This window comes from Clinocottus analis, unplaced genomic scaffold, assembly GCF_023055335.1.
Source record: "Clinocottus analis isolate CAN_PGR_092001 unplaced genomic scaffold, fCliAna1.0.p SCAF_13, whole genome shotgun sequence".
NCBI classification, from domain to species: Eukaryota; Metazoa; Chordata; class Actinopteri; order Perciformes; family Cottidae; genus Clinocottus; species Clinocottus analis.
Genome location: NW_027175854.1, coordinates 4,336,029 through 4,364,022, shown reverse-complemented (window position 1 = coordinate 4,364,022; position 27,994 = coordinate 4,336,029). Strand labels below are relative to the sequence as shown.

At 41.8% G+C, this 27,994-nt stretch overlaps 1 protein-coding gene across 1 annotated transcript; it reads left to right on the top strand.

Moving 5' to 3' along the window:
* Positions 1–44: 44 nt before the first annotated feature.
* nnt (nicotinamide nucleotide transhydrogenase) lies at positions 45–25,947 on the top strand. Its single transcript, XM_068574265.1, has 22 exons — positions 45–152; positions 1,889–2,107; positions 5,121–5,350; positions 5,580–5,797; positions 6,068–6,155; positions 6,305–6,393; positions 6,617–6,804; positions 7,109–7,242; positions 7,325–7,516; positions 8,656–8,809; positions 9,883–10,044; positions 12,782–12,892; positions 14,720–14,865; positions 15,041–15,236; positions 15,813–16,046; positions 16,962–17,122; positions 17,568–17,747; positions 18,029–18,188; positions 20,550–20,631; positions 21,591–21,709; positions 22,323–22,438; positions 23,314–25,947. The coding sequence occupies exons 2-22, from the start codon at positions 1,951–1,953 to the stop codon at positions 23,461–23,463; spliced, it is 3,267 nt and encodes a 1,088-aa protein (XP_068430366.1). The 5' UTR covers positions 45–152; positions 1,889–1,950; the 3' UTR covers positions 23,464–25,947.
* The last annotated feature ends 2,047 nt before the right edge of the window (positions 25,948–27,994 follow it).

Here is a 27,994-nt window from a genome sequence, read left to right as displayed (position 1 = left end):
AGTGACAGCACATCAAAAGTCCTCTAATAACCTCTGCTGCATCATCTCATATGATCCAATAAAAGTGCTCTGCGAGCCGCTTGTCTGCAGACATCTTCCGGGTCGACGGAAGAGTTCGCCTCTGTTGCACAGAGCCAGGACAATTGGCAAAGGTCAGTCCAGTTGTCTGCCGCTAACCTCCCCGCACTCACTTTTCTCTGTGCATTTGTTTTGTTGTGCATTTTTGTGCGCGTGTCGGTGCCGTTTTGAGTCACAAGTCGCCTCATGTGTATTAACAGCTGGCGGCTCGAGCGCTAGCTAGCCGACGTTAGCTCTCCGCTTCAGCTAAATGTTGCAGACAAAAGGAGGAAAGTGGCAGGAATAATACTCCATGTTCTTCTGTCAGTCAGATAATCTGCATTGAGCACCAAAGACACATTTAATACACCCGCTTTAGGTGTTCGGGTTTGTGAACGACACACAGCTGTGAGGCAGTGTCGCCAGATGAAGGTCCATTGGTCATTTATTGGGTCACTAACGAAACTCGAGGGACGTTCAAGTCCCGACCAGATTTAATCCGGATTCCGGACAAGGCACACTACGTTTGCAATGTGATTCCGTCCGTGTGCATTGTTTTTATGAGCTAACGGTATATACAATAATGAACTGAATCTCCGCGACTCGTTTTTTTTTTTTTAGGACCGCGATACTTTTTGATGACGTGTTCACTTTGAATGAATTAAGAGTCATGAACGCAACACAGCCAGGGCTGCAGCTGTACTGTGAGAAATCAATAATGTTAGTGGTAAATCCGGACTGGTCTACTTGTGTAAAGATGTACTCATTCTTTTGTTTTATGTGGTGGTGAATTCAGTACATTTTGTTTTTGATTGTTAGTTGGACGAGCTACATTAATTTGAAGAAATCAACCTGAACTCACTTGAACTATTTCTGTAAACTAAAAATAGTTGGCATGACATTGACGACCTACATTAACAAGAGGCGAGACCTACTTTGTGCTTGCAATGCTCATGCGTTGCCCTTTGACTCAACCTTTGACTCAACTACATTAAAGTTGACCCGTAGATACCAGGGGAAAAAGTAAAACACTCAAACATATTCAATTTGCACAGACACCAAAGGAGAAAAGCAGCAATTCTGCTGTTAGACATAATGGAACAACAAAATTACAGATATTTTACCTTTTTGTAAATGACCAAAGCAATTTGTTATCAAATTAAATATTCTGAAGTTACTTTGACTAATTGTCTTACAATTTACGCTCTAATTTCAGCACTAACGAGTTGTGGTCTTTATTGTCAGTTTTAAGTTTCCCCCTCAAATTGATGTGTGTTTTTGACCTTTTAACTATTTACTCTCTCTTGCCAGTCTGTTCTAGTTTAACCCTCCCGCATCAGCAAAGCTATCCCAGTCCGTCCCAGTTCCATTATCTCCTTTTTAAAGTAAACATGCTATTTCCCTCAGGCTGACTACTGCCTTAGAGGTGATCCATACGCTGTGATTTAAAGGTTATCCTTTTTAGTAATTTACAGATGTGTCTGTCTTTTTATTCTTAAATATGTGACAAACATGTACATATGTCCGTGTCCAGAATGTGTGTTGAATTTTGGTTCAAACGCATGTAGGAAAGTGTGTGACCTATTGCATAAACATAGGTCATATGCATGTGTTTGATCTACAAGGAGTCAGGGTAGGACATATTTCTGTGACACGCACAACTTAAAGTCCTACTTTTTTGAATGGGAGAGTATTTGTGATCTAATAATGATGGACAGAGATATTGACACACATATGTTCCCGTCTTCTTTCACATCTTTACGCTCTTATCTTTACCCATAACCCCCCTCTGTCTGCTGGTGCCCTTATCTTTCCCTTGTCTCTTTTGCAGGAGGGGAGTTGTCTGTCCTGTTGAGCTCCTCCTAGTGTGTTAGTGTCAGCTGTGTGTGCACCATGGCGAGCCTCCTACGTGTTGTGGCGGCCAGCTGCTCGGCCCCCGTGTTCAGCGGAGTTTCCTGTGTAAAGCTGCAGAGCGGCGGTGGCATCAAATCGTCATGCCTTCGCTTTTTCAGGACCCATCAAGCTCTGGGACGATGCGCCAGTAGTCCAGGTGAGACACTTTACACATATCGCACTTTACACAAAACTGAGAATTTAGTTGTAATGAGCGATAGCCACTGAGGTCACACAATGTAAACTGCATTGTGACAAAAGGTCGATAACAACATGAATCGAATTACCTGCATAGAAAGCACAGAGGCTGTGATGGTAACACACTGTCCCAGTGTGAACGCGACATTTAAATCTTTTCCAGCCGTCCTTAAGCAAACATAATTCCAAACGTAAATATTTTGATGTTGCACCAGTTCATGGACATTTGATTTATTTACTGCATACGTGCTTTGCTTGGCAAGCTATACGCTTATGAGATTAGCATCAGCTACCTGGTGGACAGCTAACATGTATGAATCCGATTTTACACATTTGATGACCCGCTCATTTGGGGCTGCAGTGGAACCTGAAAGAGCAAGGTCGCCTCGACAGCTGAAATGATTCAGTTCATCAATTAATTGATTGGTCGATTGGCAGAAAGTTGATATATTTATATATGAACTTTCAAATATATTAACCATTTAAAAAATGCCAGACATTTTCTGGTTCTCTCAAGTTCGAGGATTTGCTGATTTTTATATTATTGTACAATTAATCTTTTGTGGGATTTGACTGTTAATCAGAGTGAGTAAGCAGTTTAATTATCCCTTTGGACTAAAATCTTTCGAATAATCATTATTTGCAGCTCTACTTGCCTTTCTGGTTTACTAGTGCTCTGATGGCAACTGTGATTTTTCCAAAGTGCCTGAAACTGGATGATGGCTCCAACACGTTTAAAAAGAAGCCACGTGGTGTACATCTTTCAAAATAAAATGCTGCGGTTCAAAATTGTGTGTGTTTAATCATTAAGTGTTGTGGTCTCGTCAAATATAGTCATCAGATCAAAAATAGTTTAATTCATGAATACCAGGCTTGTGTAACCCAGCTGTTGAGGTTTGTAGATGCATATTTTACTACTGATTGCGACATGAAAACAACACCACCTGTACCCTCTGTGTGCATTCTCATGTACCTTTTGTGGCAGGTGGCAACCTACTCATTCACTTACGAATGATACTATTCAGCCTTAGAAGTTTGCCTAAGTCACCGGTGGCCTTGGCAACTAGTGAAACAAATCTGTCACTGTGACATAAAAATGCTTTAGGGTAGGACTCTGCCATTCATTCATGCTTATTGCTTTTACATTCTTTCTTCGTTCTAATTGTTATGAAGAATGTAGTGCCTTCTTTATTGTTTATTGTAGAGGTAAATGTTGCGATTTGCTTTGAATCTCAAGGTCACCTTGAGCAATGTTCATTTTCCATGCCCTCACTTTGTACCCAGTAACCTGGCAGAAGGTGAAAGCCAGTCCGAGCTGGTTGCAGGTGCTTCATGTGTGCGTGTGCCGGGGTCATGATTGTGTAGATTCTCTGTGGTTGTGCAGGTGGGTGTTGAGGGGAGCTTGTGACCTGGTTCATGCTGACATTACTGCAGTTCAGCCAGCGTCAGTAACAGCTGGTAGCGTCTATTCTGGACACACAAATTCCAGACTTGCAAAGCACACTGCATATAGATATGCTCATACGCTGACCTCTAGAGAGCCTATAGACATACAGTATAGACCGACACGGTGCGTTGGTGTGAACTATGTCATGGACAAAATGACTGTTACTGGCCTTATTAATGATCATGTTAACTCTAAAGTGAGATCTCCAAGAGCTCTTAAAGTACACGTATGTACGGTCAAAACACAAGATAATGCTTGTTTGCGTTTGCACTATTTTCAGTGTTATGGTGGTTGGTCTGGAGTATCTGCTGGTGTTTGAACTTAATGTTGTACTATGATCGCCACGGCATAGACAAGCTAGCTCTCTGACTCTAATAATGTCAACTGATTGCTAAGTGAGTGCTACATTTGTAGGCAGACACAAATGGGCCACACAGAGGCACGTGGTGACTCTTGGTTGATAGAAATGCACACTATTTATTTTAGGTTGAGCTTCTCATCAAACAAAAGTTGTTAGAGGACAGGTCATCACCGCTGGTGAGAGACTTGTGTGTTAGGTAAGGAGACGAAGGTTTAAGAGCTGCAGTGGAATTTTCCATAGGAGCTGACACAACATGTGACCTAACTGTTGCTTGGAGACTAAACCTAAATATAAGTACAAAAAAGACAAAGACAAAATATTAATACTTCAGTGTCATTGGCATACTCATCGTTCCTCTCTTGATTTTGTTTCTATCTTTGTGTCTTCCTTTTAACGATGTCATTCTTATAAGCTTCCCTTGTGTTCTCATACATGTTGAATCAGATTTCAAGGTCAGTTGTTCAGGTAAACTACTTCATTCAAACTGTCCTATCTTGATTCATGCTCCTTAAATCCCTAATGGCTGTGGTTTTACTTCTTGTACCAACAGCAGGTCAAAGTTATCCAGTGATACATAATATGTGATATTATTTATTGTCTACCTAATAAATTGGCACAACATCTGGTAGAGCAACTATGGTCTTTAGTGACATCTCTAAATATCTGCCAAACTAAAGACATTCCCATGAGTCTCAGTTGTACCTTTTGTTTAGTGCCAAATAATATCCTCAAAGAGCCACTAAGATCATTACTGTAGACTCTTACTGTTGCCGGACACAGACCTTGTCTTCCTGCCTGAAGGCCATTGCACATCCAGTAAATTATTTATGGTAAACAGTTTTAACTCTGCTCATGGCAGTTTCCTGAGGAAATTCTCCTTGAAGCTTCTGCCTGAAAGATTATTTCCCTCTGTGCTTTCTGATGTTTATATGATAAAACATGTACTAAATATCTAAGTACTTTCTTTGTCTTAAATCATGAGCCCTATCTTTTAAAAGAGAAAAACTAATAATCTATTTTAGCAACAAAATAACCAAAAGGTAACCTGTGTATTGTTCGTATATCGTTCTGCTGTTTTGTGAATGGTTTTAATCCATGTGTTTTTAATATGACCACTTTCACTCATGTCACATGTTCCTGTGTTGTTTCTCTTTGCCTCTGCAGGTATTGCATACAAACAACTCACAGTCGGTGTACCCAAAGAAATCTTCCAGAATGAACGTCGTGTGGCGATTTCTCCCGCTGGTGTCCAGGCGCTCATCAAACAGGGCTTCAACGTGGTCGTGGAAACCGGAGCCGGGGAGCCCTCCAAGTTCCACGATGAGCTGTACACCCAGGCTGGAGCGACAATTAAAGACATTAAAGATGTCTTGGCATCTGATGTGCTGGTTAAGGTAGGATTTTTAAGAGCCACGCGGAGGGGGAATGATGGGTCAGAGAGGGATGAGGTGGTGAATAAGGTTTGGGTTGTTCAGTAGCTTATTATATATATATATATATTTTTTTAGACATTCATTATTTCCTACCCTTTGATTCTCAAACTCCCTTCTGAGGTTGAAGAGTTAGAATAACATTCAAACAGATCTTGTCCTGTTCTATTTCAATCAATCTCTCTGCTTCCAGGTTCGTGCTCCCATTTTCAACCCTGAATTGGGTGTCCATGAGGTGGAGATGATGAAGGATGCGGCCACTTTAATCAGCTTCATCTACCCAGCTCAGAACCCTGAGCTGATGGACATGCTGTCCCAAAAGAAGGCCACGGTCCTGGCTATGGACCAGGTGCCCCGAGTCACCATCGCTCAGGGTTTTGATGCACTGAGCTCCATGGCAAACATCGCAGGGTATGTCTTTTTGGTTGGTTTAATGCCGCCAGACATCACATGTACATGATGCCTTCAAGGAAGGGCACTGTGACTCCATCCAAGAGAGATGCTGCACTTTCATGTGTGTGCAAATATGAACATATGCCATGTTTTTATATTTAAAACCGTTTTAATTGGAATGTTGAATGCTTACAGGTCTTTATATCTGTTGAATGCTTACAGGTCTTTATATCCATATTGCTTGATGTTTCAGTGTATCATTTCCTGTGTTTTGCTCCATCATTTCAGGTATAAGGCAGTTGTGTTGGCAGCTAATAACTTTGGTCGCTTTTTCACTGGACAAATCACAGCAGCTGGGAAAGTGCCACCAGCAAAGGTGTGTAGTATGATTGTGTTTCTGCATTTGAAGTGTATTCTATTGCCAAAGAATATATGAATTGTCATAAGTTTGAATTTGTCCATGCCTGTTTTAACATGCTAAATAACTTCAATGGCCAACCCATACTGTTTTGTGTCTGTGAATAGGTTCTGATCATTGGAGGTGGTGTGGCTGGATTAGCTTCAGCTGGTTCTGCCAGATCCATGGGAGCCATTGTCAGAGGATTTGATACCAGGTTTGTTTTGATATTACTTTTTTTGATAGGATTGAAATCTTAAGAGTTACAAACACTCCTTGAATGCCAAACAGACTCGCATTGTTTTAACAAAGACATCTGTGACTTTCGCCCGAGGTCTGTGAGCAGTTTTAAGGACAAACGATGTATATTTTGCCTTACCAGTCTCTCAGATGTTCTCTTTTTACCTGACTAAGAAATCCCCTCTCCTTCCCTCTCTTAGAGCTGCAGCTTTGGAGCAGTTCAAATCTCTGGGCGCAGAGCCACTGGAGGTGAACATTAAGGAGTCTGGAGATGGTCAGGGAGGCTACGCCAAGGAAATGTCAAAGGAGTTCATCGAGGCAGAGATGAAGCTGTTTGCCAAGCAGTGTCTGGAGGTGGACATTATCGTCACCACTGCTCTGATCCCTGGTATGCACAGAAGCACGGACTCGCTCACAGCATACACACCAACTGTAAATGGAAAAACGGACACATTGGACTCAAACAAATGAAAGGTCGTGGAATATCCCAGAAAGAGACTTGTGTTCTGTGCAGGTCGTCGGAGAATTTAGAAATATGAAAAGCTTCACATTGGTTCCATGATTTAGTTGGTCTCAAGGGTTGTTGTACATTGCATTGGCCATGCGTCCACAGTAGCTGTGGTGGTTATGTTTCACTTCTTGGGTCGGTGTGTAATGCCTCGATGTCTGTGTTCTCCATTGTCACATTGTAGGAATGCGCGCACCCATCCTGATCACCAAACCAATGATCGAGAGCATGAAAGACGGGTCAGTGGTGGTGGACTTGGCCGCTGAGGCTGGAGGAAACATTGAGACCACAGTACCTGGAGAGCTGTCGATACACAAGGTCAGCTTGTGTCCACTTTCAAATAAAAGTGTTTTTTAGTTTTGTCTTTTGTAATTTATTTGTATTTCTTTATTTTGTTTAGGGTGTAACCCATATCGGCTACACAGACCTGCCCAGCCGTTTGCCTACACAGTCCAGCACTCTGTACTCCAACAACATCACTAAGTTGATGCGGGCCATCAGCCCCGGCACGGAGAACTTTTTCCTCGATGTCAAGGATGTGTTTGACTACGGGACCATGGATCACGTCGTCAGGGGATCCGTTGTCATGCAGGTACGACTTTAATGCACAGAGAAAAAAAACTGAGGATACAGGCAGTCATTTTTAAAATCATTTATAATGTCCTGCAGGGCCTTTGCACAGTCACTAGATGTCACCGTAAGACAAAACAATCTTTACTTCTTACGCTTTCTCCACAAAAATGTGTCTTGATACTCTCATAAGTATACTCTAATAATGCTTAACTTTAAGTAACTCTAAATAAAATAAAGAGCCGGAAAATTAATGGCCAGCCGATGTTATTCGGCTTATCTAATGATATCGAACGATCCTATAATCGGTTTGTGTATCAACCAATAAGTAATAATAGAGCATATAATGTTGCCTGAGTGAGAACAGGCTTAAAACGCATTGCAATCCAGAGCAGCTAGTCTATTCTCTTTCTGTTATTTGTGCATTTTAGCACCTACATTTGATTACATATTGAGCAAATGCAATTCCCTCACTTTGCTACATTGAAAAGTGTCCTTTTTTTATTGTTTGGTAATTAAAAATATGTTGCGCAAGTCATTTTTTCCACCGTAAAATGTGCTGATCGGTACAGTTGCAGTTTTGCATATTCAAGATGTTTTATCAAAATGTTAGTTTTGTGCATTATGTGTTGATGCAAAAAGAAAAACCATTTGTATGTCCAAAATGTAGATATTGGTACTTCAAACCAATAGCCATGTTTTTCAGTCCAGTGGACACGTATCCTTTCCATTTCTTAAATCTAACTCATTGTTACATTTTGGGGAGAATATATTTGCTGTAATCAGGTGGTGTTCTTTTTTTCTTTTTTTTTTTGGAGTAAACTAATAGATTCCCATGGAAATTTGACCCATATATCTAAATAAATGGTAACTCAAATGAGTCTGAAAGGCAGATATTACTTACTGTGTTTACTGGTCATTAGTTTTCTTTCTTTGATCTTGACAGTGTGGTCTAATGTTTCAGAGATTTATGAATGCAACAGAAGACATTGTACACCATCAGGTGATGAGATCAGGGAATGAAGTGTAGATAACTACAAGCCAAGCCATTAATATGGTGGATAAGAAGAAAGATTAATTGAATCTTCTGTTTGTTCTTTTTCTCCCCCTTTCTCTCTTCCACCTCGTACCTTTCTCGGCCTAAATTCTTGTCGCCTCCAGAATGGAAAGAACCTGTTCCCCGCTCCCCAGCCTAACAATGTGCCCGTCGCAGCGCCTCCTAAACCCAAATCCGTCCAGGAACAGGCGAAGGAGAAGGCCGCACAAATCTCCCCCTTCAAGGCGACACTCACCACTGCTGGCGCGTACACTGGAGGTTGGTATAAAAAATATAGATGTTCTGGCTAAGAAGAGAATTTAGGAAGATGCGATGTCTGAGAACCTTGCTCATTTACAGGGCTTGTGCTTGTTAATCGTCCACATTGGGTCTTAAGGAAGGCTGAGGTCCACCAGAAGGTGAGGCATAGGTTAATATTCAGCTTGTTAGGTCACTACTGGAATGTGCACAGGAGGCGAGAAGTGACACACACACAGACACCCTGTTAGTGTCAGGAAGTGTGCATTGTAAAAAATAGTGTCACGCTGTGTGTGTGTGTTTGAAGTCGTGCTGTTGCGAGTGGTTCCCATGGTGCCACACAGCGCTCTGTGTTAAGTGTGCCACATGCAGTTAATGTGGTTCACACATTGTTTAGGTGCAGTAGTAGTTTCCTATTTAATACCAGCACACAGCTGTTGGTTTAGCTACTCTTTTTATTTAAATGTTTTTTTTTTATAACGTGAGAACAAGTGGGTTACATGTTGTTAGTGTGACATGTAATGTAGTCATTTTAATAACTTCAGATTGACTGCCATGGTCACAGATAGCTTCTTTGGCTTCACCAGACAGTTGGTTTAATGCCGCCAGACAAATTGCTCTTTGACTGATAATTATACCTGTCTGTGGAAGTAACAGGAAATAAGGAGATCCTGGGTGGTCAAGTGCCTCCCACATCTCAGTCAAAGAAAATGTGCTAATAGTTGAGGAAATGCACTCTATTCAAAGCTCATGTATACCAATTAAACTGATGCTGTTGATGGGGAAAATATTTTATTTTTTTAAACCTGACTTTCAAGTTATTCCTTTTTGTTGGGAGTTAGGAGATATTGGATAGTTTTTTTGTCCTCACTTTGGGTTCAAAGTGCATGTATATTCAACCTGGGACCAATGGTTGCACGTGAAGGTTACCTTGTGTTATGGAGTAAAAGGATTGGGGACCAATCACTAAATATCCTGTTCACTAAATGTTATTTATCTCAATTGCTTTCACGTTATTTTAACAGCATCTTCCTCCACATATACTGCTCATACAGTCTCTAGTTTTAACTTTCGTTTTTAATTTCTTTAACCAGGTGCTGCCACCATGCTGGGTCTGGGTCTGGCAGCTCCCAACGCCGCCTTCACTCAGATCGTCACCACCTTCGGGCTGGCCGGCATTGTGGGATACCACACGGTGTGGGGAGTCACTCCTGCTCTGCACTCTCCACTCATGTCCGTCACCAACGCCATCTCAGGTCTGTTGTGTTTGTTGTGTCTTTTACAAACACCTTCTAGTATAATGCAATCCAGTACTACACCACGGGTACAGTCAGGCACAAGGTAGGGATGAACAATATGAAATCTATAGCTGGATTCACTGTTACAGTTGTATAGCAATAAATGGGATGGTAAATAGCCCAACAAAACACCATTGAATTCTAGCGCAGAGTGGAAAACCTTTTCTAGCATAAAAGAGACCAAAACAAGGAGATCAAACATGACACCTATCAGTCCAGCAGGTCTGCAGCCACGCGGTTGCTTTTTTTTCACGCTGAGTCCAAATAAAAACTTAAAAGATTGTTTCCTGATTGTCGGCTGCAATTTAACACAGAGGGGTTAAGAGGTTAGAGAGGTAAGTGCATGTGTGTGTTCTCGTGGCTTTGATCACTCTTAAAACACACACTGGGGTAGGAAGTAACACACCGTCGGTGATCTTTGAGGGTCAGTGAAGTCATCGCTCGTTTACTCGTGCACACCGCCGGACATGAGATCTCGGCTGTGGAGCTAAGAGTGCAACAACTAAGAGACCGTTTTACCTCTTTTTCAAATGTTATTAATTCCACCTAATAATCTATTTTCACATCTTCGCAGCATCTCTCTTGTTCTTCTGGGTCTTACACGTTTTCATCATCCTGAAGTTTACCATTTGTCAAATTGACAAATCATCAGACTAGATTATAAGACGGCAAATTAGAAAACGTATTACACATGAGAGAGCAGACAGAAAAACCTTCAAGTGAACTGCGTCGGCCCTTCATCTGTTGTTTTATCCCTGTCGAGATATTTTCCATTCATATTTGACGTTCCATTATTATTTTATTTTTTTTCTTCTTTCTGTCAGTGACTGACTGTGGTTATGGAAACAGTGAGACCAACATAACTCTGTTGTTGTTGTGCCAGGCATCGTAAAGTCTCACACACACACACACAATCACTCAGACATTAGGGAATCCTATTGGAATTTAGGGTTTGAGGAAGGGACAGCTATATTCTTCATGTGGAGTTTATAGTGTTACAACTAGTAGTGACGGACTGGTGGGTCATCTGGATACGAGACCAAGTGTCTCGTATCCAGTGGCTCATTGAGGCACATCTTCATATCTGGTGTCTGCTAGAAATGCTTTAATCTACTTGAGAGCACTGATTCACCGTCACACTGCCTGTAGCCTGGTAGCTGATGTTTGTCACAGCAGCGGTGGCCCACCAGTATATGTATGCGTGTGCACTGATGCCTATTGGCTTTCTTTCTGGCTAATTTATTAGTGTTGGTGGCCAGACTTGCCTTTTGATCTACGTTAAACTGTAATAAAGTCTTTTAAAATAATATGCATCTGTGTATTAATGTATAGACTCAAAATTTGATTGAGACAACCCTCGTACTTTCTTTCTGCAGTCGGATGACATTTTACATCAGCGATTCTTCCGTAAATATAAACACAATTAGTTTTGAGGTTTTTTTCTTTAAGAAATAATTATTTTGCAATATCTTGTCAAAAATGACCACGGATGAAGCAAACACCCTATTCGGTGTTTATAGGTGCATTGACTGACGCCGGCCGACAAGAAACCATTAAAAACCTAATGCACAAGCTCCAAATAGTGTATTTTATGAGGACATTTACCAGTCTGAACAATGATATTAATCCAATCGGTTGAGATGTATCAATGTATCCAACAGAGCAAAGGTTTCAGCAGCAACAGAGGGACTTTGCTTTCAGACATTATTTGCAATGAAAACAGATAATAAGCTTAAGACTAAAGGAAATCATCCAATGACTTTGGTTTGGGTCCAACTGGAAAATCCTGGGACAGGAGTTTGATGTTAAAGGAAAAGGGAAGTGTTAGCTAATCAAAGATCAAGCCTTCATGTGATAAAACACAAGAGATATCAGGCACACGCTTTGTAAATGCATTTACTAAAGGTGGCTTATATTAAAATGAGAGGCGGAGCAACACAACTTGTGAACATTGCAAAGTACACAGAGTGAGATTACAGATCAGATGTATGGGTAGATTTGCATGTGTGAGTTGTACTGTCGCTCATCTGGGCCAACTATGGAGGAAAATTGATTATCGGTGGTATTTTGACACACTTTCCGGCGTTGTTGTGCTATAAACCAAAATACAAATGTTTGGAAAGTTTCCTGTGAACGCCGTCATCCTCTTCATATGCTCCTCACCAACAAACGTTGCAAGTTCAACTCGGTCTCTTTTTGAAACCGTAGAAATGTTCACTTGGCCTGTCAGTTTCTGTCGTAGAAGTTGTTCAATGATGTTTGGCAGCATTTGAAACAAAAAGGAGACGAGTGAAAGGGTCAAACTTCCTATTTGCCTCATTTGAAAATTCTCATGAACACTATTGATTTCATGCATGCATACACACACTACCTGCTCGTCAACATAAATTGTACTCAAACACAATTCCGTGTGAATGCAGGCTCTTGGTGCATCCTACTGCCTGTAAGTCATTACAGGACTGATGTTATCAAGGTTTCCTGAGCCTCTTTTGGTAAACACACACTCCCTCTTGTTAAAAAAAATAAATCTCTATTTCTGTCTTTTTCCGATGGGAGAAGCAGACACGGTATTCTGAGTTTAAGTAACAACGATAACATTCCTATAGTTGTTGCACAACGCTGTTAGGAAACAAAACCTTTTTTTTTTTGGTTTTGTAATATCTTCACCAAAGGTTTCACTGTCGTTGTTCTGCAGGTCTGACGGCTGTGGGTGGTCTGTCCCTGATGGGAGGCGCCTACACCCCAACATCTACTGCTCAGACACTGGCTGTGCTGGCGGCCTTCATCTCCTCAGTCAACATCGCTGGTGAGTCACCCGCACACAGACGCCTCTCCGTGATCACTGCCAGTTACAGCAACCTTTAGCCAATAAAATATCAGCTGAAGATTGACGTGCTTTATATTGATTGTACAATAACATGCTTTCGAACCAAGTTCTGCAGCTGCCCTCTACCCACCTGCTCAGACCAGAGTCGGTGGCTTTGGCCTGGACCACACACATGCATCCCTGCTGGTTCCCTTGATCATTTCCATTATAATGATAACATGTTCCTGGAGTCATTATAATCCTCATCACTCTCTAATAATCCTGGGAAACAGAGTGTTCCTCCAGGGCGGAGTCATGAATTTGGTTTAATTTCTCCAGTTAGCCCTCAGCAAGACGCCAAGTGAGACTTGGACGCAGGCAAATATCATTTACTTGCATGATCAGTCAGTTTAAATCAGTTAAAATTCACTCGAGCTTCTTTGAGTGTTTGTGTATGAGATGGTGGCCACCACAACGTTTTTTTGGAGTTCAATACAAGGCTGTGAATCCCTCCACAATGCTCGGGCCCTCTAGGTTCCTCTGCCAGTGCTGTTCAAACCACCTATTAGTCTTTTTGATTTCCCTCAACGAAAGCATGCTGAAATACCGCAGCCTTTATAGACATACCTAGTTTCATTTTTGCTCTTCAACATGGGTTTGTTTCCACACATGCATTTCTAAGCGGTTTACCGCATTACCCATAAACCTCCTGGGAGCAGAAAAAAAAAACATTCCATGGTTGAAACACAATAGTGAAATTTAGCTCCAATAAAACAGACCTTGACATTTTTCTGTCTGTTTTGAGGAATAGGTCCCTGGCCGAAGCTTCTTGTTCCCTTTTTGCTTCTCCGCAGCTGAAATATGTGGAAATGCATGGGAAACACCTAAATCTGTTGAATATGTTGAGCTAAATATGTTCAGTTTCTCACAGTCCCAATTTCAATGTGCATTATCAGATTCCATATTTCCCTGTCATTACACCAGGCTGATGAAGAGTGTCATACTGATACCGGTGTCTAATTAATAAGCTGCGTATATCAGCCTCACTGTGTGAAGTGACTGGTGTGTACAGTAGAGCCTCACAGAGCTGCGAGCCCGTCTCTAGACTCTGAGGCCTCACGGTGGCCAGTGTTGCGGATTTGCTTCTATTCTTGGAAGCTTTCTAAATATAGTGTCAGCAGACCCCTTCTGGGTTTGAAAAGCTAAATAACCAAAAGAAATGAGTGGATACTGGCTATGCGCTGTTAAAATACATGAACATTCCTCCATGTTAATATATTGACACAGATTGCTCGGCAATATTATGAGTCCGATTGTGTTACACTTTTTAACCAGGACAGTCTACGACTATATTTTTATGAACTGGTAAGAAACAGGTGCTAGCCTCGGATTCACCTTTTTTTTTGTGTGCGTGCACGTGGCTACAATAATGCCAGGAGGGAAAAGAGAGAGAGACACACACGCACGGAAAGGTGATCTCCTCCTGTAAAGCAGTGAGACAGCGTCTGGTCTCGGTTTGACGCTTTTGAGGTTTTGTACTTGAAATATTTACACTGACATAAAGTAGACTCATTAAATTCCTAACATTGGTTATTGGACTTAGCAACACTTTTTAGCTTGTGACTGAAACACCTGTTGTCCAAAAATAGATGTTCTTCAGGTGCCTTAACTCTTTGCCTTTTCATCCTTGCCTCAACACCTCTGAGACAATGTTTATTCTTCTTTTTCACATTACTGCTCATTTTCGTTCCGTAAAGCACATTTTAAACCCATTTTTATTGCCATTGTAGGTGCAGATGTACTAACTTTCTCTGTCTCTTCACCCAGGTGGTTTCCTGGTGACTAAGAAGATGTTGGACATGTTCAGGCGTCCAACTGATCCTCCAGAGCACAACTACCTTTATCTGCTTCCTGGCGGTGTCTTTATCGGCGGCTACGCTGCGGCTCTGCAGTCCGGATACAACATTGAACAGGTGCGAGAGGATGATTTGAAATGCCATGTTTCCTGTGTTTCCTCACGTGCAATACACCCCCTTCCAAGGAAATCATATGGCCTAATGTCTCATCCTGTGGTCCCACAATTGTTTCTCAATTGTCTATAATCCCCTTTGGTTTTTTTCTCCATCATCTGCCTCTTTCTTGAACCAGATGATGTACCTGGGCTCAGGTCTGTGCTGTGTCGGTGCCCTGGCCGGCCTTTCCAACCAGCGCACAGCCCGTCTGGGTAACGCGCTGGGTATGATGGGAGTCGCGGGGGGGATCATTGCCACTCTGGGTGCCCTAAAACCGAGTCCTGAGCTCCTGGCACAGATGAGTGCAGCCATGGCTGTAGGTGGCACTACTGGTGAGTCTGTGTGTATTCATGTCATGAGAAAGAAAAGGCAGACTTACAGATACTAGAGTCTTATACATACAGCGGCAAATTTAATGTAAATTTGTGGACATTTGTTTTGCATTGTTTGTGTGTGCATGTATTGCAAGCCTGGCCAGATTTAAGCTGCAGGTGTGCAGAGCACAGACACATCCCTGTGATGTTTACATCAAACACAACATGACTAACTCCCCGCCAGACTCGAGGGGGTCTTTCGAAACGGTCAGCAGCATGTATTACTCACCATTTCTCGCTCATCCAGGACAGTCGGATCATTTAAATGCTAATTGTTCCAGTAATATAGTGGAAGGCTACACTTGACTATCCACACAGTGTACGCTCACACACACAATGCGTAGACCAACTTTCAAACATGGAATTTCCCCGAACAGGCCCCAACACCTGGTTCCTCAGATGGACCAACTTCCCAGCAGTCCTCTTGCGTTTGTGTGCACATGCTTGTGATTTGCATGTTATTAGTGTTTAGGTCTTTCAGGGCCACTGCACTTTATTATTTTCTTATCTCTCTCTCTCTCTCTCGCTCTTTAGGCTTGGTCATTGCGAAGAAGATCCAGATCACTGACCTGCCCCAGCTGGTGGCTGCCTTCCACAGCTTGGTGGGGATGGCTGCCGTGCTCACCTGTGTGGCAGAATACATGATCGAGTATCCCCACTTTGCCACAGACCCTGCAGCCAACCTCACCAAGATAGTCGCATACCTCGGCACCTACATAGGCGGAATCACTTTCAGTGGCTCTTTGGTGGCATATGGAAAGCTGCAAGGTAAGTTGTGTGTGTGTGTGTGTGTGTATTTGGGATTTTGACTCTTTTAAAAGAGTTACTTAACTTGATTCACATACATACTCTGTTTATATTTGTCTTAGGGGTGTTACGCATCCTTATGATTTCATAAATTATCACTTAGTGTATCATGTTATTATATTTGCAATATCTTATTTATTTATTTACCTGATTAATTGTTGACGTATATTTGGTTTACTCATTTGATTCTTTGTCCAGTCCATTATCATCACAAGTGACTTGTAAAGCTGTCTGCTAGTGAAAAATAGAGCCTGAATTGTTGTTTTTTTTACTGAAATGATCATATACAACAGACTTGTAAATAACAACATGTTTCTTTAATTATACTGGAAACCCTTAATCAGAAATTTAGTTTTAAGCCTATTTTGAAGATTATCGGAATAATGTACTGAATCGCAATCATTTTGTCCAGGTCAATAGTTCTTATATTGTTCCATGCTTAACTAAAAAAGAACATATTGCGATTTTCGATGTGAATGAATTAAATTTTTTACAAGATTAATAGCATTCATTTTTTGTCAGCTTGGCCAAACTGTAGTTATCAACAAGAGCAGGTTTGACGCTCTGCAGCCACTGTTTGCTGTGAAGGGGAAAGAAGAACAAAATGTGTTCACTGGGTTCATGTGCTGGCACCAGTCCTCGCAGCCACTCTGTAATTTCTATGTTGACTGCGAGTGTATCAAATTATGCATGAACATGACATTCACTTAATGACAAGTCTCAAGTCGTGCTACTATACAAGCTTTTTTCCGCTGTTTCTATATGCCTTCTTAAGACTAAGGTTACAGCGGATTTATGCACAAATACAAGTGTTTATGTGCAATTATCAGTGGTACTCTGTATTAAATCCTGCCTCTCCCTCTCCTCTCCATTCAGGGGTTCTGAGCAGTGCTCCCCTGGCGCTCCCTGGGCGTCATGCTCTGAACGGCACTCTTATGGCGGCCTGTGTTGGTGGGATGATTCCATACATGCTGGATCCCAGTTACACCACAGGCATCACCTGTCTCGGCTCCGTCTCTGCTCTGTCCGCTGTCATGGTGTGTGTGTGTGTGTGTGTGTGTGTGTGTGTGTGTGTGTGTGTGTGTTTCTATGGTCTGTCTTTGGACTTAATAACAAAATCTGTAAAACATTAGTTTAAAATAGCTGATCTTTAGATTACAATATGATCTATCATTTATTGTGCGTGTGCGTTTCTTCACTTCACTGTCTTAAAAATACATCTAAATAAATAAATACCCGCACACACGCTCCTATATTTTGCCGCTGCTTTGATGAAAGTTGGCTCTTGTTGAACACAAACTGTACACATAATAGAGCGACGGAGAACAAGAGAGTACATCTCGTAGATAGCTAATTTCAGTTGTTTGGGAGGGATCACTTTTCCTCTTTATAGCTGATCATCTGCTGTGTCGTTCACTGAGCCAATCTGATCACAGCAGTGGATGAAACTCCTCTCGGGTGTTTTTCCCTTCTCTCCTTCAGGGTGTCACCTTGACAGCAGCTATTGGAGGCGCTGACATGCCGGTGGTGATCACCGTGCTGAACAGTTACTCAGGCTGGGCCCTGTGCGCCGAGGGCTTCCTGCTCAACAACAACCTGCTGACCATCGTCGGAGCGCTCATTGGGTCGTCCGGAGCCATTCTGTCGTATATTATGTGTGTGGTGAGTGGAGCCCAGTTTTAAAAACCTGCATCGTTGAGCCGCTGCCTGGAATCTCAGCAACACTGCTGTTCAGCAGATCAGCACAGTTAACGTGGTCGTTCCTCTCCTTTCCACCAGGAGGGACTCTAACTTTACCACAGTAGAGCCCCTCTTGTAAATATGTATCTCAGGTCACACGTGTGTTGGGAAATGTATTTTTGAAATATTTTCCTGTAGACATTCAATAACGTTAAGGCAAGAGGTAATGTAAGGAATTGCAAAACATCTTTCTCTCCTCTCAGGCTATGAATCGTTCACTGGCTAACGTGATCTTGGGAGGCTACGGCACGACTTCCACCGGTACAGGAAAACCCATGGAGATCACAGGGACACACACAGAGGTCAACGTGGACCAGACCGTTGATATGATTAAAGACGCCCAGAGCATAATCATCACTCCAGGTACGACTCGCACAAGTACAAGCACACGCAACGCCACACACGCACACACATGGAGGCTTTCGCACGTGAGTGGAAAAACATGGCACTTTGACTTTGCCAGTCATTTTTTATTTAATTTTTTTTTTCTCCAGCATTGGCGAAGTGTGCGTTCTGTTTATTTAACCTTTTCTTGACCCATGTTACATCACCGTTTTGCAAGGCTAATTGACAATTCATGGTAGAGTGGCCACACACGTGCGCGCACACACATACAAGGTTTCTGTGTGGTCGTCAGTCCCAGGTAAAGTGTGTGTGTGTGTGTGTGTGTGTGTGTGTGTGTGTGTGTGTGTGTGTGTGTGTGTGTGTGTGTGTGTGTGTGTGTGTGTGTGTGTGTGTGTGTGTGTGTGTGTGTGTGTGTGTGTGTGTGTGTGTGTGTGTGTGTGTGTGTGTGTGTGTGTGCATATATGCAAGGTCAAGGGAAAATTAGATAGAAAGAGGGTATGTTCACAATTCGAACTTCAAAGATGCCTTCTAGTTATTTTTGGGGTTTAGAGCTCGGGATTCAACCTTTGGTCCAGGCACATGCTTGTCTTTGTTTCACATGTTTTCAATATTTTGTTATGAAATACGTTTCTGAACCTCCCACTTTGACTATTGCGATGGTCCTTGGTTCTGCTGTCCTAAAACCATCATTGTGTGTCTCAGTGATAACTCACTCCTTCGCCAGACTGTTTCCAGTTCCCAAGAGTTGTTTTATTCACGTGGGTACATGTAAACACAGACTAAAGGCATCCAGCCTGCAAATTGGTGATTCCAGTCACACTGCTGAGTTCCTATATACACAAAAAAAATGACTCTTCAGAGGAAACCCTTGCAATTTACAAGAATTAAAGTAGTCGTATGGTTGAGAAGAAGCGATCCATGTCGCAGCATTCAATGTAGATTTTTCATACTTTTTCAGGATGAATAGAAGACAAAAAGTAACACATCTGACAGCTGGGAAAAACAAAACATGTTTAGCTGGAAGGAGTGGGAGGAATGAAAGGGCGAATATTCCAACTTTTCTTTTTCTCAAAATGGTCTACAGACGAGACAAATGACAAAATGCTAGATATTTCTTTATGCTATAATAGCATTATAGAAAGACTTTAACCAGTGAATTGTCAGGATTAGAATAAGTGTAGAAGCAATGAAACCATAACCTGTCAATGTAAAGTAAAATTGTTGACTAATCCTTTTTTCGTAGTAAGCAAGTCAGCGAGTATCGTTACCTCGCCCCCTTGTTTCCTTTGTGACCAGTCTCACTAATTGGAGCCGTCACAGTCACTTTGCCTGATTGACATCTGTGGAAACTGTTCAGGCTCGGCCTGATAAACATAAGTGTTTTCCTGGCTTCGTCTGGCACATCTCCGCATGGCCCGGGCCCACTTGTTTTTCTTATAGGAGAAACTCTATAGAGAATATTGGAAGCACAAGGAATGACATGACTGTGATGGGGAGAACAAAAACCATTAAATTGTAAAAAGTTACTTTTCCTTTCTCTATGCTGAATTTAAAACCTTGTCAGTCTCACTGGCGTGATGTAACGAGACACGTTTCTGACTGGTTGTTGTGACAAGGCTAGTAAACACCACTGGACCGTTTGACATGTGTTTGTGACGGTGTGATAAAAATCAGGTCACACACACTAGCAATTTTAAACATGAAGAAATCCCAGGCTTGGAGAAAAAAAAAACACATCCTGTGTACAGAAATCAATGCCAGCTCTCTACTAGGAGGCAAGTAACCTGATTATATATGTATATGTAATCTGCATGTTTAATATTGGCTACATGATTTAAAGTATCACAGTTATGGGAAGTGGTTGAATTGAAATACATATGTATTGGTGAAGCACTTTTTTGTGTCTTATCTATACAACCGATCATCTGTAACTGAAGCTCTCAAAGCAGCAATAGCATAACCATTAAATTAAAGTTGCAAAGTGAGGCGGTCGATGAGTGATGCCACAGTGCAGAGTGTGTTTGAATGTTTTACTGAAAAGCCCATCAGTTGGTAAACGCTTTGAGACTTGGTTGTTACTTTCTACCGTCCACATCAACTGTCAGTCAGACTGCTGCTGACCACATATTAATGTTTGTTTGTAAAAGTGTGCTCATCACAAAATGTGCTTTTGTCTAGTCGGCATGTGAAGAGACTTGTAATTATTATATTTACTTGCTCACTGTGTGCTGTGAGCATTTTACCCTGTTTTTTTGGTTGTTAAAGGTTAGGGGAGGCCAAGGCTGCAAAGGAGTTTGAAAAAAATCTATATACTGCAATATGACTATGAATAACTAAAACATGAATTGTTTCCTGTTTCTATTTTTAAATATCTTTTAGGTTATGGACTTTGTGCTGCAAAGGCCCAGTACCCCATTGCTGAGTTGGTGAAGATGCTTAAAGATGCTGGCAAGAATGTCAGGTAAAGTAGTTATAAAACTAACTTGTCAACACCGTAAATGTGCATTTATGGAATTTATCCATTTTAATTTAGACAGATCGATACCTAAATAGATTTAACTAGGATGTAGATCAAGGATGCAAGGAATTAAAACTATTTTACCCAATGCAAGATGTAAAACTGAGCCGTGGAGGACATAAAAGAACAGTTGTGGTTTTGAGCTTTGATGACTAGGAGATGGGGCAGGACAGATAGTAAGAGACCTGTGTGCGAAGAAAGAATGAGGAAAAGGAAACGTGAACGAGAGGAGAGGAAGGACAAGGTACAGCATGTGTAATTGTCCTGCCTCAGTCGTTTGATCCTGGCTGTGGCAGCTGCTGCTACTTAGAGCATTTGTACCTGATTAGTGGAAAGTGGGTGGTCAGAAAACAAGCCTTTACCCTCATGTCTTACTCCTACTCTTTTTTTTTTTTTCTCCTCTGTTCTGTATTCGAAAGTGCCCTCTTAAATTCTTGTCTTCTTACTCTTCATACCTGACGGCGTCATCCCTCTGCACCTCTCCAGAACCATATGCAGTTGTATTCCTCTTCCCTTTACACGACAGAATATTCAGTCTGGAAGCGCGGCACACTTTCGCTTACCTCCAAAACCTGTGCGTCTTCCCACTCTAATACATGTAGTCTGAATAGCATTAGCCACGGTCGCTAATAGAGCCCAGAAACGTCTGCCATCTGTACTCTGAATCTGCCCTAAACTTAAAAGAAACTGACAATGTGTCTCCAAAGAGAGAGAGAGAGACAACAACCTGGAATTCAGTGGCTGGTGTTAATTCAGTACCCTGATTACATGACATGGCTAATTAAGTTTGAGAGCTATGTATACAAAGTCACACGCATGCGTACACACTCAACAAAGTGTATGTGTGTGTGCAACCATATCCACAAATCTCTCTTCTCCACTCGCTCCATTTGTTTTCACAGGTTTGGTATTCACCCTGTGGCCGGCCGTATGCCTGGTCAGCTCAATGTGCTTCTGGCTGAAGCTGGTGTCCCATACGATATCGTCCTGGAGATGGAGGAGATTAATGAAGACTTCGCTGGTAAGAGCCGGTCCTTCTCGTCTTTCACTGTCCGCGCCACACCTGCCATGAATATCTGAACGGACTCGTCTCGAAATGATTGTCACCTGACTTGTTTGATTTTGTTGCAGCTTTTTCGAGAGTTCTCAGAGAAGGCTCTTGGCATTTAAAACTATGGAGTTAAATAACCAGCTTTTGTTTATATGGAAAATATGAAGCAAGAGCCAGGAGACGGTTGGCTAAGTAAAGATACTGAAAGCCGGGGGAGCTGCTAGTGAGACTCAGTCCAAATGTAAATAAAGATATCTGCTGACCCGCACCTCTGAAGCTCACTTATTACGCTGTTTATCTCGTTGGTTCCCAACACAAAGATTTAAAATTACAAGTAGTGGTTTTATGGGAAATTAGAAAGTACAAAATCTTTCTTGGCAACAACTTCCTGGAGTCTCTGCTGGTGGCCTGGTAACCTCACAGTGACAGCTGGACGACAGTGATAACCAGATAACTTAAGTTAATGTGCGATACATTTGAAAAGGAAGTCATGGAGACACAGGCCGGTCCAAATAAATCCAATTAACGTGAGTTAAAAAGATTGAGATGTGTTTACTGATTCATTTGTTGGGTGTCCAATCAGAAACGGACCTGGTCCTGGTGATCGGTGCCAATGACACAGTAAACTCGGCCTCCCAGGAAGATCCCAACTCTATCATCGCTGGTATGCCTGTGCTGGAGGTCTGGAAGTCTAAGCAGGTGAGGCATCTGGTACATGTACGTGTGATAATGAGGTTGCCCTGAAGCCCAAAAAGATGAAGACAAATAGATTTTACAACAACTGGACTGTTTTTTATCGCCACAACTGAATGTTGGAGTAGAGGGGCCTCCCATTTGGAAGCACACAAACATATTCTCATAGACACGCACGCACGCACACACGCACTCAGCCTCACGTACATAGAGGCAGATTGTTACAGTTCCAGGTGCAGTCCCATGCTGATCCCATTAGTGGTGACTGTGTCGCTGTGGAATGACGACATTCGGAGCATCCCACTGGCACCGATCCGAGATCTGGGATTTATACAGCGCTCCCACTTGTTTCCACACACTTTCCTCTGGGGAAATCAAAGTGGACATTCCACCTAACCACACACGCTTATATGGACGCACACAGAGACGCACATACAGGTGCACAGATAAAACGCACAAAGAAAACCAAACGGAAATAGTTTTTACAGAAAAATCACACAAATACTTTTGACTGGTCACAAGTGCTCATGCATGACTCGTGTGCAAACACACACTGACAAACTACTTTTGCATATGTTAAAGCCAATACATCTTTATTAAATTAATGTTATCCAAACCAAACTTTCAGGCTATAATTTAGTCTGTTCTACTGATTGACGATCAGTATTTTTAATGAAAACAATATTGTTGAACACAGCAGCTGTGAGTGACTTTTTAAATTGCAAACATCCCAGCTCAATCTCTAGATCTAAGATAAATGGAAAAGTTGGCATGGGTTTTAAACAATTTGCATCTCCCCCTCTACTTCTTTAATATTTTCACATCTAATCGTCCAATTCGAGGCTAATTAATGCACGTGGCTGTATCTCCTCCCGCTGTAGGTGGTTGTGATGAAACGTTCCCTGGGTGTGGGATACGCAGCTGTTGACAACCCCATCTTCTACAAGCCCAACACTGCAATGTTGCTCGGCGACGCCAAGAAGACTTGTGATGCCCTTCAAGCCAAGGTCCGCGAGTCCCAGGACCAGTAAGGTGGGCGGACACCTTTTACTAAGAGCACACGTGGCGCGAGGAAGGTGGAAGACGACGAGTCGACGTTTTCCCACGAAGATATCTCCACATGAAGATGATCTTTGTGCGATTGTGGCGCTGCCAATTGCGCAAAGATAGTTTAAGTGTTTGGCTCGCCCTTCCTGTCGTCTATAAATAAAAGAAATTGCGTTGTTTGCTGTAAAAAATAATACAAAACGCTTGTGCGAAAGGAGCCGAGCGGATATTGTAGTTTTTCTATTGGTGCCCCCACTGTGGTAATCTGTGGACAGGTTTACAGGCACAACTTTTATTTCTAGATATTAAAGGAAGGATGCGTCATCCGTTTGCATGTGATCTCTGTCTGGGGAGCAACCGACAATGTCATCTTTCTTATAGACTGTTATATTATTGTAAAACAACAATCAGAAATGTAGAGGCAGACGAGTTAAATTTCACTGTTATGATGTTTTAGGAAATAGTCAATAGTTGATTGAAGCATTTTAGATGAACTAATTAAAAAGGAACAAAAGCAGAGATATGAACTTGAAACCCAAAGAAAGGTATTGGAGAGTTGATCACTAATGTTTTGCCACAGTGTTAACTGTTTTCTCCCACATTTTCTCCAATTTTCTTTTATTACTGTAAGGTAATTTGGTGTTTCCTTTGTATACAGATGGGTCTAATTGCGGAAATGCTCACCTGTCTCCTTTTTTTTTCTGTTCAAGTAAAAAGAAAAAAGCAGAATAGTGCAACATTTTTGTGAAGCGCTTTCAGTTCCAGTTTTATACGGATCTAAGAGAACTTTGTATTTGGTCTAATAAATATCATAAACTTTAAAAATCACGTTTTCAAAGCCATAGCCAGCGACAGAAACCTAGTCATGCTGTTTGCTTTTTTCTTTTCACTTGCTTGTGTCTTGTGACCTCCACCTACGCCTCGAGTGCAGCCATCACACACACACGGATTCAAAAAGATTAAAGGGCCATTCAGACCACTTCTATCACGCATATAATGCAATAAACCAAATTGATCTGACCTTTTTTTTTTTAAGTAGGACACCACAGCAGTCACGTAAGGAACGACTGTACCACTCCTACAAACAAACACTCTTGTGGCTCTGATGGCTGAATGGATTTAATGATGTTCCTGAACCAGGTGCATCACATCATCATCATCATCATGTGTGGCTCTGATGTTACAGTAAAATTGATGCTAGCCTTTGGCCTTTATGGTAAAGAAGGGTATTTGTTTTGTTTTTTGAAGTGAATGTGTCTCCATCCACTCCAATATGTGTGTCCTCATTATTTTTTTTCGAGAGTGAGATGAAGGATCATTGTTTGTAAACTCGGCCCAGATGTTAACTGTTTGCAAAGAGTCTAAAGCAAAATTGCACTTCATGATTGATTTTTTTTCTCCCACATTTCAGAATGCATAGATTGTTCAACATTATTAAGCATTTCTAAATTGAAATTGTCTTTTTTTTCATTTGCCATATACATAAACTTGTGCCACAATGTTCGCTTTTACTCTCAATCTGGATAGAATCCACGGCACAAATAATAATGGATCAGTTGTTGACCACTTGAGTAGTTTTGAAAGATCACTTACAAACCGAGAGTAGCTCCCCCTCTACACCGAACTATCTCATAACTAAAACAGAAACTTAGTCCATGTAGTTTTGGTTTTTAAAATCGATGCAATCCTCTTTATTACGTTTCACGGTTTTGATTGTCATGCCCCAGTAGATGAATTAGAAGTTTTCCTGGAACACGGTTTGAAGGAAAAGGTGACGGGTCAGCATTCATCATGACTTTTAAAATCTCAAAGTGCTGTAAAAACTTAGTTGTTATAGTTTCAACCTGGGACCTGAAATATTGACCATGACGACTATCCTACCTCTCCATAAAAAGACCAATAACTTTACAGAGGACCCTCATCTGAATCAATAATGTTTGACTGACTCTACCACAGGATGTCTAACGGACCAGTCATTTTCCATCCACACACCTGAACCAACCAGTCAGCTCATGTTTCTTAAACTTGGCTCCTGTTTGGTGTTCACATTTCTAACCATCAGACCTCAGCTTGTGGCTGGATAGTTTACTGTATGTTATGCAAGTGTAGAGCTGCAGATGTCATTGGGGCTCATGATCTTCCAGGGTCATTTACAGAAATACATTCATTAGGGACTAATAAATTGAGGTTTTGCTTAATATTTGTTGTAGCCTCTTGCCATTTTTTAGGTATTGAACAAATGAATGGAGATGGAAAATTTTCATAGTATTTGCCGGTGTGCCCCTTTTTATGCCCTTACCTTTTTTGTCATAAGGAAGTATTTTTGTAAAGTGTGCAAAGCAGCAATGGGGTTTTGAGGTTGTACGATGTTTCAGTGCACCATGTTGGGGAGATAAAGTACTGTGAATGTGTTTCCCTTTTGTTTGTGGAACATTTTCATCCCTATTAAACCTGTATTTACACTAGAAGTTTCCTGAGGCTGTCGTTCTTTCCCTGACGCACCCTAAAGGTGCAAATGAATGCCGTTTTAATGAACAACTCTATCTGCAATGTTTTCCTCAGACGTCTACCACAGCTGAAAACTCAAATATTTGTATCACTTGGAAAGGAGTTGCATACACACTTGTATGCATGCTTTACAGACGGTACAACAAATAATGTCAACACTTAAGGCAAAATTTAGCTATATCAGCATTTTGATAATTGCAGTTTAAAAAACAGTTGAGTGTAAAATAAAAACCTCCAGGTGCGTTGGTCAGAAAGACCACAATTATCTGAACCGTAGAAAGGAAAAGGAGAAAATGATGGCTGATGTTTCCTCTGTAGAGCGCCATGTTGCCGTTGCCGTGTTAATTAAATGCAGCTGAAGAGGTCAAGATAGCATTAAGCCATTGAAATGTGTTATTTTTATTGTCCTTCCACTGGTGTCATGCAATGAGCATCTCTTCCATGAGATAAACACAACAGCTCTGTCTTGATGAGGGATGGTGTGGAGGAGACTCTCTCTTGAGGAAAGCCACCTCTGCTAAGTGTCCCAGTGCCACAGAGTGGGATCGCATGAGTCCACCATGAGGGTTGTGATAATGACTGAAATGTAAATATCAGTTTGTCACATTTTCACCTACAAGCGACACTTGATTGCTATTCATCAGCGCAGAGTGAACTGGAGGTACTTAGAAGGCGAGTGGTGCCCACAGATAGAGGAGATTACACGGCCGATAGATTCACGAAGATGGGGATTGCATGTGTGCGCGATGAGGGTGGCTTCATCCTGTAACAAGTGGCACTCAGACGGGCTGTTATCTGCTCTCAGACTGGAGGAGATCTAAAGAGGACTGTCACTCCCACAGCAGAGGCGAGATGCCGCGATAGTGAGACAAGAATGGCTTGAGCAATGACTTGTTTTTGGTGCATCATCCATCTAAAATGTTAAATGTTTTTGCGTCATCCATAGTCATAAAATGCACTTCTTTCAGATGTTTGTCTCATGATATATGTGGGGGATCTTGGGGTCTGACAGGTTGTGTGTGAGAGGGGGAGATCCACAGCCCGATAAGCACAAAGGTGACAGCCTCCACAGCTCAAGCTGGTCTATTGTCCTTCTGCCAGTATTTACCTGGAGTGCTGAAGGACAGCCAGCATGTTGCAGCCACAATAAGCCTCCATCCCTCCTCTCTACAGGGATAGTCTGGCCTCCCTTGGAGAAAAAAAAAACACTGTTTGTTTTGCCTGGCCTTGCATGCAATTTGACGTGAAGGGTATTTCATTATTTATGACGACAGTCTGTTTCTGCTCGGTGAATCTTTTTATCAATCTATTTGATGAGACTTAATGTGGATTCCATGTTTGATAAGGTCACAGGGCGTGCGTGTACCTGTGGGAGAAGACAATGTGCAGCTGCAGATGAAGAGTTCAGATTATTTTGACTTCAAGAGTAAAGATACCACATATCATAACTTCAGCTAAGTATAAGCATGTAATCAGCAATGTATTACAGTATGAAAAGTAAAAGTATGTATTATGCAGATTGTCCACTTTTAGACATGGGTTGATTATGGCTGACAGGTTATTGCGGTTGTTCTGGGCGGTTATTCTTATTCTCCTGTGTTATGGAGATTGTGGTAATGTCAGCATTAATGGCTTGAGGGATGTAGGACAAGAGTGTTGCTTTTCCACGTTTTTATTTCCCTACTCTTTGCTACTTGGCCGTCCACATGGCTTTCTATCTCGCGCATATTTTTTCCAGCTGCATTGGTGAACTCCTTAGCTTCATCTGCAAGCTTGCTTTAATAATCTTCTTCTCATGACGTCATGCTGCTCTGATGTTTACGCTGCTGCACTCACCTGCAACCAATCCCAACCTAACCACATGTAGTATCAGTGCACTGTTGATAATCTGTTGTTTATACGCTAATATTTCAAGCAAAGATTGCCAATGATTTACCATGTAGCTGATATGTCTGAGCCTGATTCTGTTGGTATTATTTTGTTTAATTTAAAAGGTTCAATTTCAAT